The sequence below is a fragment of the Amblyomma mixtum genome, chromosome 7 (assembly GCF_055824585.1).
Source record: "Amblyomma mixtum isolate Tamu chromosome 7, ASM5582458v1, whole genome shotgun sequence".
NCBI classification, from domain to species: domain Eukaryota; kingdom Metazoa; phylum Arthropoda; class Arachnida; order Ixodida; family Ixodidae; genus Amblyomma; species Amblyomma mixtum.
Genome location: NC_143018.1, coordinates 94,106,553 through 94,123,281, shown reverse-complemented (window position 1 = coordinate 94,123,281; position 16,729 = coordinate 94,106,553). Strand labels below are relative to the sequence as shown.

Here is a 16,729-nt window from a genome sequence, read left to right as displayed (position 1 = left end):
CAGATTAGTATTATCCCCGAAACATTACTAATATTAAGACAGCAGTGCAGCATGCGGAGACGAACGGATTGCCGGAAAGGCTGATCATCCGGTGACATCCATAAACTTCTCTATGGTCATCCGGGGAGACACGATAATGCATGCCAGTTTACTTCATGAAATTACGTGCAGTAATATCACGTATTTTTTTTGGTGGCACCCATAAACACGAGTAAGGCAAGACCACATCATAGAGCTTCTTTGAATTAAAATCTGCGTAGCAGGTGTCACCGCTTCAAACGCATCTAAGGCACGCGATTTACTCAACAACGATTCATTAGCATCAAACGAACGTCATCACTATCATCAGCCTGACTATCTACGTTTGCTTTCTCTCGCAATCCACTTCATTACCCTTAAGGGCCAGCGGTTATCCTGCCTTCGCATTGCATGCCCTGCCCAAGTCCCTTTCTTCCTCTTTATTTCGATTAGGATGTCATTAACCCGCGTTTGTTCCCTCACCCACTGAACCCGCTTTCGATCTCTTAAAATTACACCTATCGGACCGTGAACTTGACAAGTGTATAAACAAAAACGCAGGGAGTAAAATGAAGGAAACTTGCACAACTTCAGGCAGAGGCCATCATTTTCGAAGCACGGTGGCACTGCAGGCTATCACATAAGCGCCCATGCGCTCGTCGCGATGCGCACCGTTGTTTATGCTTCAAGAGACAGTGACCATAATTCGATATAGCTTTGTTTAGGTGAGTTGGAAGCGAACCCGAAACTACTCGATGAGACGAAGGAAGCCGGAGTATCCTACACGAGAGCCCCCGCGCCGTAACATCCCGTCGGCTGATCGTGAGAGGGCGCTACTAAAACTTCTCAGGCCTAATAAATTTCGGGGACGGCATACAGCACCTAAAATCTTTGTCACCACTGGATAATGCAAAAATGTGAAAACCTTGACTTATTTTGTCTAGTCAGCGGCCACATGCAGTTTTATTTCTCACCATCAGTAATACGACGGCTCCTGTTTTCACTGAGTCACTTGAGTAGAGCATGACACCGTGGATCTCAATGCTTAACGTATGACATAAAACAAAGCCACAAAGTTATCGTTATCACCCGCAGCCCCTGGGTTGAAATTAAACATTTACGCTGCTTTCTTTTCATCCACGAGAAAGCGTATATCAGACGGTGTTAAAAATTTCCTCACTATGTCAGCTTATATCAATTCAGAGATGGGTAAAGGCCTGAAGGAAGCGTTTATTCTATTCCCTTTATGTAAGTCAACTTGGTGATGTGCACCACTATCGACGAATTACTTTTGAACGCAATTTTTTTTTCCGCTTTCGCTTCTAGCTGACAATGGCGCTCAGTGCTGAGGTAGTCGTGACCGTACAGTGTGTGGGAGTTTTCTTCTGGAGTGCCATATCCAGCTGTATTAATGTTGCACGGCGTTTTTCTCACACCTTCTCTAAACCTCGCTGAGGCCTGCCACGTCCTCTCTAGGCATGTAGCTCGTGAACCAGAAGAGGATACCCTGACTTTCTCAGGACCAGTATTCAGCTTCCACTTGTGGTGTGCCGAAACCCGGACACCGTTAGCTCCTCCGCTGCCTTCCAGGTATGACAACTGTCTCTGAAGCGGATGTTGGATGTTGAATTCTGAAGAGTGTGGAATGTCAACAGAGATGTTAACAGCGAAGCGACGGTGGAGTCTTAGAAATGGAGCTACGTGTTCTACGGAGTGGCGCTTGTAGAAATGTTCCAACCACGCACTTATCTTACAGCTTTGACCTGTACTGACGAAAGAGATTCGCTATCATGGGCACTCGACCATCCGAAGCCCCGCCCTCTGAAAAAGCTGTGGGTCCTCGGCCAGTGGCAGTAGCGATCATTTGCTCTGAAGACCCGGAAAGCTTTGATTCATTTCTTGAGATAGTTGAGCCTGTCTGATAGGCTACGATACCTGGGCCTGTCTTATAGGCTACGATACTTCGATACAGTGCACATGTGTGACTATTGCTTATCCCCATAGTGGAGGGAATCAAAGCGGCTTCTTCTCCTGGCTAACATCCCCGATCTTTCTTCTCCTTAATTCACTCCATGTTTGATATTCATTGTCGTCTGTCCTGACACGATATACACAATCACAATGAGAGACAAATCCACAGACGGGTGTGTCTATAGCCTCAACATCCCTTTACTTCTAATTTTGCCCCGAAGGCTAGGGATATAAACTGGCGGCATTCACACAAGATCCCAAGGTAGTCATCGCCTTCTAGCAGCATGCAGTCTCACTATGGGGTGCATGATGTCCAAGGTTGGCTCCATCATTTCCGCAATGGCTGTGCCGTTGTTGGCGTAGAACACGAGATTGCAGTACTGCCCATGCGAGACGTCGTTGCCATAGCTGTCTCGGACGACAGTCTCAATGCACTCGTCGAAGGCCCCCGGATCCGAACGGGACCCTTGGAGCAGCCCTGTCGGGTATTTTCCCGTCGCATCAAGCACTGCAAACAAGGCAAATACAGCACTGTGAGGCAAAAATATTAAGCGCTGTCTTAAGGGTATGAAGAGATAGCATAATGCGTTAATTCCTATATATGCAGAACGGCGTTCTCTGCTTTACATTCATAGATCCCCGGGAGTCCTCGCACCCGTCCTGGCAGAGTACGTGGTTCAGCGGTTAAGCGATTTGCCACTGCCCTGCGATGGCAGGCGCTCCCAACTGCGCACCTTGCGTGGCTCAGGTTGCTCTTCCCGAGGGATCAATCATTAATTTAATTGTCATCTGCCGCAGTGGGCAGTTCGCTCACCATTCGGTGGGCAGGTTGTGATGACGTCACGAGGTCACGTGACCCAGGTGGCTCACCTGCCTCCTTGGTTACCCCCTACGGAGCACCTGCCAGAGCGATGCCCGTGATTTCTCGCTCACAACAACGCCGACACCGGACTTTCTGGCGAACAGAGCCTTTAAGGCAACCGCGTTAAAAAATGGCCGCTGTTGCGCAATACAGTAGCTTAGGCATTCGCTAGGGGAAAAAGACCAGGAGCGTTTTTATGACGCGAATTTAAATAAAACTTCAAACTCGATTTTGCCGGTTTCAGCTTTATATCTTTTTTATCCGTTAAATGGGCCCGAAGGCACAGGTTTACAAAGGAAGATAGCGATGTAGGCGGGCCTCAGAAGGAATTCAGGCGATGCTTTCCCAGATAGTTGTTCCAGCTGCTACTCAAAAATGTTCGATTAATTTCCTTCTGCTTTTGATAAGGGTGCATTGCCAACGTTAAGAACATTGGTTTAAAGTTAGTGGACAATCACAGTCCGCTGCAAAAAGCACATTTTTCCATGTGGACAAAGTGGACCGCTCACAGTGATTATTTTCCTTCTCAGCCCCAAACAGCGACCTTAAAGCATTATCTGCAAGCAAGGTTTCGTCTTTGGCAACCACTGTACCCTGCGACGTAGTTCGTCATATGCAGGACACCCAGCGTTAACATGATCGCGGTTGTGAATATTTCCCAGGGCGAGCCTCAGCGTGGATGTTCCTGATGGCAGTTGAGATCAAGGCATCATAAACCTTTCTTTATGTCTGTTTATCGCAAATGGAAGAACGAAAACACTGCGCTTCGTTTTCCTCGTAAGTCTGGCACCCTCTAATGGCATGGAAATTTACTTGGGCCCGAAACAGTCGTAAACTCGTGGCTCACACTAATGCTTAATTCCAAGGCAAGCCAGCCGGCATTTCCAAGAATTGTTTTTCTTCCTGCACTCAAAACTAACGCCTTCAAGCGGACAGAAAACAAAAAAGTATGGAATTCGTGCTACGAGATTCCTCAAGGAGATTAGAAGCTAAGTATCAGCGCGGTTGATCGGAATCTCAAACGGAAGGGAATTGAAAAAAAAAATGGCTTGAAGCAAACCAATATGTACCTCATTTTCAATAGTGCCAGTTGATTCCTGGGCAACAAAGTTTCTGGTACATTGCTGCGTTAAAACATTGTACGTTCTCTTTCCCTTAAACAGCGCAGTGCGACTACTCCTGTCATTACCGGCAAACCGACTGCTAGACGGGATGGTTGAAGCATAGAGAGAATCAGCGCTGACTCACGACTGATGCTCTTTAGTGTCGTCAGGCAATGAATAGATGAAAAACGAGCCTAACCAGCATGTGCTACTGCATAAAAGCTTGAATGCGTAGGGCAAAAACATTGGTGAAAAAAATAAGCGAAAAACGGTAAAAAATCTTGAAAAAATAACTCCACTCCTTCGTAGTAGCTGCTGAGGTAGTCTATGTCTTTTCGCGCGAGCGAAAATACTGTTACGCTCACAAGAAACAGCTACACTATCCCAGGAGCTAAGACGATAGAGTAGTGACTTTTTTCTACGTTTCCTGTACTTTTTGCTTGATTTTATTCACCAATATTTTTGCCATACGCAGTTAATCTTTGTTGCAGTGCCACGAGTTTATTGCGCCCGCTTTTCATCTATTCATTGCGTGACAGCAATAAAGATCAGGCGTGAATCAGCGCTGAGTCTCTTACTTCTTTGGTCCTGTCTCAGCCGCTCTGTGCCTTTACCTGGAGTACATCTACCGACTAGACACACAAAAAAAAACTTCATCTCGACCGTTGCTATGTACTGTAACAATTAAGGGCAACTGTCATAGTCATGGGTCAAACGCTGTACAACCGAGGTGGCAATGAAAACGCGCAGGTATTGATAAATACTCGGAAAAGTATTATCTGTTGCGAGAACATAAAGGCTAGCGTATTTTAAAAGAGCGAGCGCCATTTCTTGAAAATTTAATGCTTAAATCTGTTCAGCAAATTCTTCCTGCTCATGCTTCCTGCCTCGGGTTACGCCGGCGGCTTAAAGCGTAGCAAGCAGTGACCGCTAAGATAGATACAGCCCGCGCTAGAATCAGAATATCGATCGCAACAAAAGAACCAGCGTAGTTTCAAAGCAAACAATCAAAAGTAGAAATAAAAGCTCAATACAGGATTAAAACTGTCTACAAATGAAACACACGTAGAAGTGAAAATATGAAAGTAGAACACAAGGTACGTATGTGGTTGGAACCGTAACTAAACATTTACGGTCCAAGCTTGAAAAGTACTCGTTGAAAGAACTTGATTTCCGAACTATACACCAAGTCTGCAGTTTGGGCACGCCCAACAAGGGATGGAAGAAAAATAGTTATACTCTAGAGGATTATATTGCAGCATTTCGTCCACCTGTTCTTGAATTATCTTGCGCTCTGCCGGGGAGAGAAAGTTTCTGGCGAACAGGGGGTGCGTTTCCTGTGTTAATTTTATGCTGTATTCGAGACGCTGGGAAATGGCTTCCCGTTCTCTTGGAGGCAAATTCGAACACTTGGGCATGATGCGCCAAAATTTCTTGCAGCGTACGGTGTTTACTAGACGGGAGCAATTTGTTGACCATGCGCTCAAGCTCAGCACAATATTCAGACTTCCCTGGCGCGGCTCCTCTGCAATAAGAAGTAGTTTCAATGGCGCAGGTCACATAGTTCCCGAATCTCGCGAGTGCTAAACCAGAAGGAAGACGAACAGGCCCCTCTGACACGTTCACAGTCCAGGGGTGTGCGCAGCCATCCACTGTCTCGACGACGGAGCGTGGCACCAAAATATTTTTTCGCCCCGTTCGAGATATTTGGCTCGACGACTGATGAGTGTGCGCCCACGAAATGTTCGGATGTTTTCACAGGCACACATGTTGCCGTCATCGCAGGCAGTAACACATCTTCTTTCAGGGAGAGAAGAGAGAACTCCTTCATTACACTGGGACATGTTATCCGCTAATACTGGGATAATGTTTGGCTTCGAAGACATCCTACACTCGCGCCAAAAGTCACTACTCAAGATCACGCCATGCGTAGCACGTCTCAATACAACGAATTCTGTTCTGTAGCACTTGTCACCAAGCATAACTGAAGCGTAGCACAGGCCAACCGGAACTCAAGTTTCACCCCCAACTCCACAAAACGTACCGATTCTGCCCCACACTAACATAACTTTCTGTCGAAGGCGGTTTTTAAATGAAAGGCTCATAACGGACACAGCGGCACCAGTGTCAACTGAAGCATCCATTTCAACAGTGTCTACAGTCACTGACACATTGTTCTTTAGCAGGACTATAGGCAGAGGTATTCGCAATATTGACTGTCCGCCGACCTTACCTTCATCGGTCACACCATCTAGTTTCCCAGCGGAGGGGAAACGAAGCGGCGACGTGGGAATGGTGAACGGCCTTGTCGCTGCGGCGGTGGAGTGGTGCTGCGATCGGAGACCGGGGAGTCATTGCGTGCATCGCGTTGGGGAGAAGGAGGCCGATAGAAGGTAGCGGGTGGCTGCTCCCACTGGGCGTCATTCCTGAAGCGTGGTGCGCGTTGCGCAGGGGGTCGAGAAAATTGGCGACGCGGGCAAAAGCGGGAGATGTGTCCGCTGAACCCGCAGCCGTAACATATCGGTGGCTGGCGGCTTTGGTAGCTCACAGCAAGATCCTTTAAAGGCCGTGGAGAGGCGACGGATGCACGACGAGACGCACCACGAGGTACTTCATCAGGACGGGATGGAAACTGCTGGAAGTACGGGTGCGACGTCGATTGTTGGCTCCGCTCAATACCAGAGTTGTAAAATAGGTCGTTGTTATTTGGTGCAGTCCATGGCGTACGCTCCTCCCATGATGACATAGGCCTCGATGTCTATTGGTAAAGTTCATCAAAATTTCTACGTCGCCGCTGAGCAGCCAACTCCTCCTGTACAATCCTCCTGACTATACGAAGCGATGTCTTCTGTATCGGGGATGTCAATGCTGGCGACCGTTGTCACATTGGAAAGGTGGCTGAATTTGGGCACCATCCGGCTTGCTTTAAGCGCCTCAAATGCAAGGCATTGCTTTATGACATCTCCAACCGTAGTAAGGGTGTGTCGTGAAATAAGTAATTTATACACATCCTCAGCAATCCGCTTGATAAGGTGGCCTACCTAGTCTTCTAGCATCTGCCGGTTGAAAATGCGGCAGAGTTTCAATACTTCCTCGATGTATAGCGTGCATGTTACACCGGGTAGTTGGGCCCTCTGGGAAAGTTGATGCTCAGCGCGTTCCTTCTTCGCAATAGTATATCCAAAGGTCTTCTTGATTTCATCAACAAACCGGCTCCAGGTCGTGAGAGTTTCCTTGTGGTTGTCAGACCAAGTCAGAGTCGTGCCAGCAAGAAACAAAACGACGTCGTACAGGCGGGTGGTCGAGTTCCAACGGTTATACTTGCAGCACCCTTCATATTGTCGGAGCCATTCTTCAACGCGCACTTCGGTCTCGCCGTGCAATGTGAGCGGCTCTCACTGATGGGGCAAGCTCGTCTCTTTTTCAGCTCGCTATTCCTGGGTCTGCGTTGCTTGCGTGGTAGCCATTGAAAGGAGCTCTTGAGACGTTAAAGGTGGCAAACCTGCTACACGGCGGCTGCGACGGGGTACTGGCAAATCCAGGCCGTTTTTACTCAGCTCCTAGTACCAAATGCAGCGGGTGAAATGGTTTTAATAGAGGTTAGAGCTCGATGGAACAAAGCTGGTCACAAACGGCTCAGAGCCCAAATGATGATGATGATGATGTCCTCAGGCTTAATGGCACACATCAGTCAGCGCGCCTCCCTCTTCTTCTTCGAACTTCTCAGTAAGCCGCTACGCGGCGTAACAATAAGTTTGAATGTGCCAACACAGTAAACAAAAAAAACAAAAAAGAAGAAAAGCTGAGCATGGTGGCATTTAGCACCACCCCGTTTCAAAGGGGGCGCTCCTATCCATCCATCCATCCATCCATCCATCCATCCATCCATCCATCCATCCATCCATCCATCCATCCATCCATCCATCCATCCATCCATCCATCCATCCATCCATCCATCCATTCATCCATCCATCCATCCATCCATCCATCCATCCAACCGTCCATCCATCCATCCATCCAACCGTCCATCCATCCGTCCATCCGTCCATCCGTCCATCCGTCCATCCATCCATCCATCCATCCATCCATCCATCCATCCATCCATCCATCCATCCATCCATCCATCCATCCATCCATCCATCCATCCATGCTTTCTTTTCGTGGAAACTTGGCCCTTTCTGCCCTTTCTTTTCCTCCTTTCCCGGGAGACAGCGTAGGCGGAGTAAAAAAACGCAAGGACATGGTAGGGTACGGTGAACTTGCTTTAGTCTTCCGAAGGTTCGGGAATGAGCGCATTCTGCGGCATGTCCATTCACGAAAACCTGTATGTTTTCAAGCGCCAGCCGCAGTCACGATAGGCGTCCCTACTCTTCCTGTAGCAAGGATTAATTATACTTACAGTCTCTTGGCTGTGGCCCTCAAATAGATTACCAATACTGCGTACGACATGTACCGCCTACATCCGTTAATTACTCTCAACGTCACCGCATTCTGTGTATTATGATTGTATCTATTTTTTATTGCGAAAGTATTACTTCACGGGGTTAAAGCCAACCAAGAATCTTATGCCGTCACTGATCTTCACGCTGCAGAAATACAACAAATACTGTCGCAGCTGGGTTTCGAACCCACTGAGGCGGAAACAGATCACCGTCGCTGGCCACTGCGACAGAGCACTATACTATCATCGGAGCTGATCACGCCTCGGGTTAAACTGCAACACATTCTCGCGCTGCGCAATGCAGATCGCCGTCTTCAGCAACTTCCATCTGCGGCGCGAACAGACCATATCAGCTTAACTTCGATCTGAGCTTAACCTGAGTCTAATATCGTCGCCAGACGTACCGATGCCCAGCAAAACAAAACCACGAGACAACCAGGCTGAGCACATGCTTTCGCGCGTCCACTGAGTTTAACTACATTAAAACCTATACCACTTGAAGAATGATGAGAATTGTCCTCATCTTCTTCTCACACACTCTTTCTTTCACTGCCTGTTTGTTGGATTGCTCGTAGTCTTGATCAGGACTTTTTGTAATGCTATATCAAAACCACGGTGAAGCGCCTTTTCGAGTTGTTCACTGAGCGGGCCAATGCACGGAAAATCTCCGTTTTGTTGTCAGAGGAGAACGCCCGGTCAACCTTGACGCGAGTATCGCATCCTACTCCGCAAGTACCTTCCTCGCCAGCAGGACTTCGGGGCTGTGAGTGAAGCCAGACTCAGAAATGACATCGTCCTTGTTGCAGTTTACGTAGCGTCCATAGGTTCGCAGAAAGACTTCCTCTAAACGATCGTGTGACATCGTCGTTGCATATGAGCACACATTGCCAATTCCGTTTGTCGGCGACTCCCTCGGTGCAACGAAACGTAAACAATACGTCACCGACGTCGCGTCCGAGGGCCCCGTTCTACGAATTGCCTCCATGCGAACAACAGTGTCTAGAGAAACCCGAATCGACTTCGTCTACAGTTGTCATTGCAGCCTTAAGGCCATCACGAACGTTACCGCCCACTTCTCCGAACACAAAGAGGGAATCGTGTCGCACGCGTGCGGCGAGAATGACATTCAATAATTAAGAGTAATCAATGCAGCGGTATCGAGCGTTGTCCTTCACCTCATGAGTGGACGACTGTGTGTGAAATTTATTAGACTGCAAGCTTTGTCGGTATACATACGCGCTGGCAAGATAGTTGCTTTGTATGCATCCAGTTCCAGGTATATGAGTAAGCTGCAGTGCACAGCTTGAGAGTGATTTGCTGGTTACGTTTCACAGCATCCTTATTAAGATTTGAATGGCTCTCAGCCTTTTTCTGCAATGATTTTAGTTGTCTTAGACATTATTTTTCGAAAATCGTCCTTGTGCCAGTTTATTGAAAAGTACTTAGGTTTAGTCATTATTTTAGGTTTGACTTGCAGTGTCTGCACTTAATCGAATGGTTTTTTGTGTTGTATCAATGCCATATATTAGTTTTGTTGTATGTTGCTGGTTCTTCTGAATCAAATTTTTGCGTAATTTATTCTGGAATACCCTTCCCGAAAACCTGTCTACTCACTTCTCTTGGCAGAAGTATGGCATGGCGCTACCAAATTGTTTTATACCTACCTTATACATGTCTTGTACACGACAGACAATAGGGTATAAAGGTCACTTAGGTTTCGCTTTATTTATCTGTCTCTTTTCAATCTATGCTACCCTTTACATCATGTGTAAATCTACTCATGGATCTAAGATCTTTTGGCAGTGCCCTTCCGCTCTGATTCAAGAAATCTGCAGACACTTATTCTTTATCTACTAATTTTCCCTTTAATTATTTACATGCCCTATACTTTACTTCTTTGTTTTAAGTGGGGAGCTGCTCTTCTAAAAATTGTTATTCTTAAGCGTAATTTCTGCACAATGGGACCAATGTTAAAATCACTACGGAATTTTGCTGCCACCACGGGTACATTTTTATTATCGCTAATGACTAAAACACATTAATTTGCTTTTCTATGCTTCTGGTGCAGACAAGGTCTTGGTCTTGTTCTTTCTATATAAGTGTTTTCTGCCCCCTTCCACGCTATAAAACTGTTCGACTACCTTCCGCTTAGTGGTTCGGTTAGAACCATTCCACTGCCATTTACCTTCGTTAACACCCTGGCACCTTTTACGATTCAAGCATCGGAGCACAAGAGTAAGGTTCTTTCCTAGTCCTTCAATTCATGCAATTCTTAACTCCAAAGAAGAGCGAGAGGTCTAGGAGATTGTTCTTTCTCACTGTTACGTTATCAAAATTACTTTTTGTGCTGTCACCCACACAAGCTGGTAGGAGCAATATTTTTTTATGGCACAGTAACGCCAGGCACGGCAACATTACAATGGCAGCGAGCATGAATCGCTGGAGCGTCTATCCGGATTTTCTTCCTTTCAAGCCATATAAGGAAACAAGCTCGTCCTGCCTGTAGCTCTACACAAATGGCACCCGCGTTACCTAAGTGGTGCGGCAGGGACAGCTCTTTTCTATCCGATCTCAGTCCACCCTCTCTATATATACAGCATATATAATGGCAGCGATCCAGTGAAAGCCCCGACCGCCATCAGCCCTAAAGCGCTTAGCCTCGGAAACAGCAAATATTAAGGCGAAAGCCTTTAATGGCTCCTTTATGGCACCATCGTACAGAGCACCAAAAAATCTTGTGTGGGAAATCGAGGGGCTGACGTGGGTTAATTAGTTATTTAATAGAGCCAAAAACGTCCAAAAAGTGGGCGGGCCGGAGCAGAAGTTGTGCTAAATTTGATAACGCCGGAAGTGTGGTACCACCTGACCGGAAGTGTGGGCGGAGCCAACGAGTGGCGCCAAATTTGAAACTAAGCGTGGCGTGAAGTTTGAAAAATGAGATGGGCAACTTATGGAGCTTGATTAAGTAAAGCAATTAATTGTGGTATCGAGAAGTGATGGATAAGTGATCGATAACTGATCGATAAGTGATCGACTTTCGGTTTGATGGTCTTGGCTTCCGGTCACGAGTCTCAATTGACGCCATAAGTGTGGAAGTGTTACGTCGACGTCATAGTGTGACGTCACAAATTGTGGCATCATAGGGTGTGATGTCAGGAAGTGTGACGTTATGCTTACGCATTTCTACAGTGCGTGCGTCGCAGTAATCTCTAATGTTTTTAGTTCGAGTAATTAAATCATCGCGCCATGAATCACCAAACTCTCACGGTGCTTTTTTAGTCTCTCAAGGGCCACTGCGGACGCAATAAGCCTGCTGTGATAAATCTATGTGCTCATCACGCTTGCAGAGTGCCCTGTGGAGGCTATTTGTAAGGCGCCCCATGACAGTATTTTGCGGCACGAAAGCAGTAAGCCAGATGTCTGTGTAGGATGTTCGTAGTGCTAGACGTGCCACGGCGGTTATATTTAGTTGATTTATATACTGCTATACTCAGAGCATCCTAACGCTTCCCTTGTTTCATAGGTGAAAATAAAATCCAGAAAAACAAGTAGAGCAATAGAAAAGCAACACAAACATCACTGCAGAAGGTGCAGACATATACACGCCGCTCCACGCACAGCTCCAGAAGAAAACAAAATCCAAAGAGCTCCGCATACTTGAAACTGAAGCCACAAGGAGATTAAGGGAGCACATCCACTAAAGAATGATGATACTCCATTACCGATGATGTTGATGAAGCCAACTGTTGCAGCCCCAATTTAGATTCTGTGTTCTTTACATTAGCGCTTGTATAAGTGCGCTTTGACCGATTGCGTCACCAATCCCATGTGTGATATTATTGTCAGTACTGATACGCTGAAGTTCCCTCAGATGTTGAAAATATATTCAGCACCAAGCCTTGATGTCATTTTAAATTACCTCAAGGCTTGTGTCCTTACTACTTCTAAAAATTAGAATTTGTAATAAGTCGCTCACTAATTGTGAACTCCGCGTTCTCAAGTAGAAATGCAATCTCAATTCCTTACTGTACTCTAAAAGATAGTTTACAAGTATGGACCGATGTCTGTAAGCTTTTCAGACCTGATTTTTGGGTCTAAGAATTTTTTGATCAGTTCCATCAGCTTCTTATCTGCCAGGAAATCAAAAATATAATGATACCGGCCCATACGCGCATACTAAAAATGGTAGCGTGTCTTGAATGAGAGCGACATGGCATAGCGGTTGTCACACGCATGAGCTCGGCGCGAAAGCTTTTACTCCGCTACTTTGGTGCACAAATGTTTTTATGCGACATAAATGATGTCTTCTTCAAATTGAGGACAGGTGTTGTTGAATGCAGCAATTAGAACCCGTTGAAAACATTGACGTAGTGCTTTTAATTCCAAGGGCTGCCGGGACCTCTATTTATTTTTCTGTTTAGGACACGTACAGTCTTTGTCAAAAGTAACCAGGCTCCATGGTTTTCTTCTCATTTGTATAACAGAGCCCTCACGGCTTTCCTAAAGATCAAAAAGCTGTTTGAAGGTGAGAACAGGGGTTCTTTTTACCTTATAGAGATTCAGAGCTTGAGGGCTGGCATAACAGCTTTAATATACGACTGAGAAGAAAAACGTGCAGCCTGGTTACTTTTGACAAAGACTGTACATAATGAGCACTATATTTTTTGTTGCCACGGTGATGACACTATGTTTTCAGTAAATATGAAGAGAGGTACAAAGTTCAGAGCAGAGAATTTACAGTACATATACCTCACCCATTTAATCAAAGCGTGCATATAGATTACATACTCCTAGAGTTTCCGGAAGACCGACAGTTTTCAACCCGCTGACAATGCACACAGTTAGTTTGCACAATACATTTTTCCTTAATTAGCCAAATTGCACTACGAGCTACATTCGCAATTCTTAATTACGATGCTCTGAAAAGATCGCCGTTAATAGCACTGCGTCCGGAATCCCTCACGTGTTGTGCTCACCACCACCAGGATCCGTGTTCCGCTGATACCTTTGTTCTTATTGTTATATCATATAGATGATAATAGAATCCGGGATTAGTCTGCGCAGAAAAACTCTTCTGAAGCATGAAGCAAAAAATGATGCTTAAGTTCATGCGCTACAGGCTTAGCTAGAAAAGTTATTGTCTTAGTCGGGACGTGGCGCATGAATTCCGACATATCGAAGTGCACGTATATCGCTTTCTTTTTTGAAAAAGCAAGCAAAGTGGGATGTAATATTACCTAAAGAGCAGCACCGGTCAACAAATGCGTGTAGTAAGAATTAAGTTTAGGCTAGTCACGTAAATTTTACTTTTATTTCACTGAAGACACTGAAATATACTATATCCAACATCCTAGACAAAAATTTGAATGTTAGAAAACCGTAAGGCACTGTTGTGGAAATATTGAAGGTAATCGTGCATTCTTCCTATGTGTAGTAAAATCATTCTTTTAACGTTTTTCCATCTCTCGCATAGAGCAAGTGAGGTTGTCATAAAAAAAAACAATAGGGAATGCTTTTGACTATAGCAAAAAAGTGCTTATAACACCAAAAAGTTTAGTTAATAGCAAAACAGAGCAAGCCTGCCGACGATATATTGCGGATATACTGATTGCCTGCGGATATATTGATTGTTATAGTGCAATCTGACAATCCATGAAAAAGTTCTTTTTTTTTCTTTTGTCAAGGATTGCTTGGTATTATTTCAGTGATGGAAGTGTTATTTGAATGCATGTTCGAGATGGACATCAAAATCACTAATAGGCACCCTAAGTTACCTACGTACTCCCCATTCTTTAGCACTCGCTTTTTCTGCTCGACCTCCACACGCACAAAAAAAAAATCATGAACAGCGTAAAGGCAGTTCAAACAGCGCAGTTCAATTCATTACACGATAACAGTCATTCCGCAGCAGCGTATCAGAGCTCAGGTGCGCGATTTAAGATATGTCACATTTCCTCCTAGCCTGAAATTTTCAAACTTGTTTTTGCATGAAAATAATTTCACTTGAAACCCATTCAGCAAAAGACACCTTCAAGCGCTACATTTAACCACATTTTTCCTGCACTCCTTTCTCCACAAAAGTATTATGTCAAGGAACATATTTCCTAACAGAAGTATGGAGCGCTTATCTGGTGCCTAAATTATTGTCTGTACACAGGCTTTCTTGCAGTATTTACATTGCATTGTTTCTTCCTTCATTCCTGCAATGGAGTTGTTTTAACTCATCTTTTAACTCATCGTTTTAACGAACCATTAGATGTCTTTGAGGCATTTTGTAGAGGTTGTTTTTTTTTCAATTTTATTATGACTTCATGCACCCTAACAGGTGATGTGAATGTATTATGGTAAATACAGAAACGAATATAGTGAAACAAACTTACTCTTACTTCTTCAATTCGCAAGAACTAAAAACAGTCAAGTAATAACGACGTTGTCCGGTCCGCAAACAGTGATTATGGATGTCAGCCGAAGACAATACAAAACAAAAGGAGAAACCCAGATGAAGGTTTTCCTTTTGGCCAAGTTCTAGAAAATCAGGATAAAGCTCGCGAATGTCGGGTCCGGTACAAGGAGCGCATGCTAGTGTTTATGAATAGCATAGCTTGCAAATATTGACTGCGCCAAAACAAAACGCCGAACTGTAGTGCTGGTCCAGTGTTTAGAGGAATGGTACCGGCGTCACCGGGGCCCGCACAAATCCACACCGGGAGCTCGGAACTTAGCGAGCATGGGCAATGAAAAAAAATGTTACCACTTGTCACCGCTTCAAAATGTGTAATCGTGTTTGTTCGTATCCAGTAACTTTACAGGACTTCAGGCTTCTCGCGTTAAAAAGTACAACTGTTCTTATAGGCAACTTGCGCGTGTTGTGACTAGACCGACTAAGCGTCAGGGTTCTACTCCCGGTACAGAGCATTTTGAGAGGAGTTAGCGCAGTGTCATGTGACCAGTATAAAAATACCTCGATTTCAAATCTTAACGTATTGACAGCAAATAATGTTTGTATACGAGACATCTCAAAGAAACAGTTATTATCTGTCATGTGCATTTTCGAATCTATTGCGGCATCATTGTAAATAGGTTTGGTGTAGTGTATTGTATATTGTTCCTATTATTTATGTGCATCTCTTGTTGTGTACGCGGTCAGGGCTACCCTGTTGTTGTCCTTTTTTTTCTTTCTTTTGATGGAGATATTAAGCTAACCTTAAGCCTGATGTTCGCGAAACACACGGCTGTCGTTGTATTCATGGGGCACTGGGTGCTACTTCAAGCTGCATTATGCAGCTTTTTGCCCAGTGTCCCCTTTTTCCACTGTAATGTGTGTGGAGAAATAAACTTTCAATTTCAATTTCAATAAGTTCTGCCCCTCTTTTATCATACACATTTATACAAACGAGAACGAAAAATAAGAATTAATTCACCACTCACGCCTCAGCGCCCACGGCTCGAAGTTCTGGAAAGCGTTCATAGTCCGAAGCAGGGCGACACTGCACTCGAGACTGATCTCGGCTCCCAGCAGCTTCTTCTGTATCGATGCCGGTATGCTGGCCATGACACAGGACGCGGCATCCCGGAAAGCTTTAGCGTAGTCCACGCTGTCCTCATGTTGAGCTGAGGCTGCTGTCGTTTCTGTTCGCACTAGTTCCGTCGAGTTCTCGCCCTTGAAGACAGCTACTGTATCATTCTCTGCCGCAGACTGCTCAGCGAAGACCACAGAGAATATCAGGAGCACTGCCACTACCACAGACCTCATGACTGAAGCAAAGCCGTGATAACCTCTTCTCGTCGAGAGCAGTGAACACATTGTAGGTGATGTCTTTCAACGACGACAAACAACTGAGGCTTGTGCGTAAGAAAAACAGACACGAATACAACGAAAACAGATATTCTCTGATAGCCACTTACGACTCGTGGGATGTGACACTACTGAAAAGACTATCTGGGCGGTGTAAGGAAATTCCCCCTGCTGCGCTTGCAAATACGCCCCGCAGTGATTGCGCGCTAAACACCGAATTAAGAATGGAGGAGAATTTCCGCGGCACACCGTCCTCGGCGTCAGGTGTCCAATGTCGTGAGTCGCCTCAAGTGTCTTGCCGCCGTCGGGGAGTCAAGTGACAGGCGCTAGTCGAATGACGTTCGCGACGAAACAAACATGAACGGATAGTGGAAGCTCGCTCTCGCCCTCGTTATTTCCCCTCTCTCTTATTACCTGAAACTCTAACGTACCCTCTTTGATACGACACTTTGGACCAACACATTTCCTTGTGCCGTCCACTCTTGGCCGAGGAAGTCTGATCATTGTTTCTCCGAGGAGGAATATTCGGCACACAGTCA

General features: G+C 45.5%; 1 protein-coding gene across 2 annotated transcripts in view; it reads right to left on the bottom strand.

The window, feature by feature from the left end:
* LOC149336882 (nose resistant to fluoxetine protein 6-like) overlaps positions 1 to 16,501 on the bottom strand; it is a 50,164-nt gene extending 33,663 nt beyond the window's left edge. The window contains exons 1-2 of one of the 2 annotated variants that reach the window (XM_089553180.1): positions 15,824 to 16,501; positions 2,286 to 2,497 (exon numbers count right to left, since the gene is read on the bottom strand). In XM_089553180.1, the coding sequence (XP_089409306.1) occupies positions 2,286 to 2,497; positions 15,824 to 16,199 (588 nt within the window). In that variant the 5' untranslated portion in view covers positions 16,200 to 16,501. The remainder of the gene's footprint in view (positions 1 to 2,285; positions 2,498 to 15,823) is intronic. The other variant, XM_089553179.1, reaches the window with a different exon arrangement.
* Positions 16,502 to 16,729: the final 228 nt, after the last annotated feature.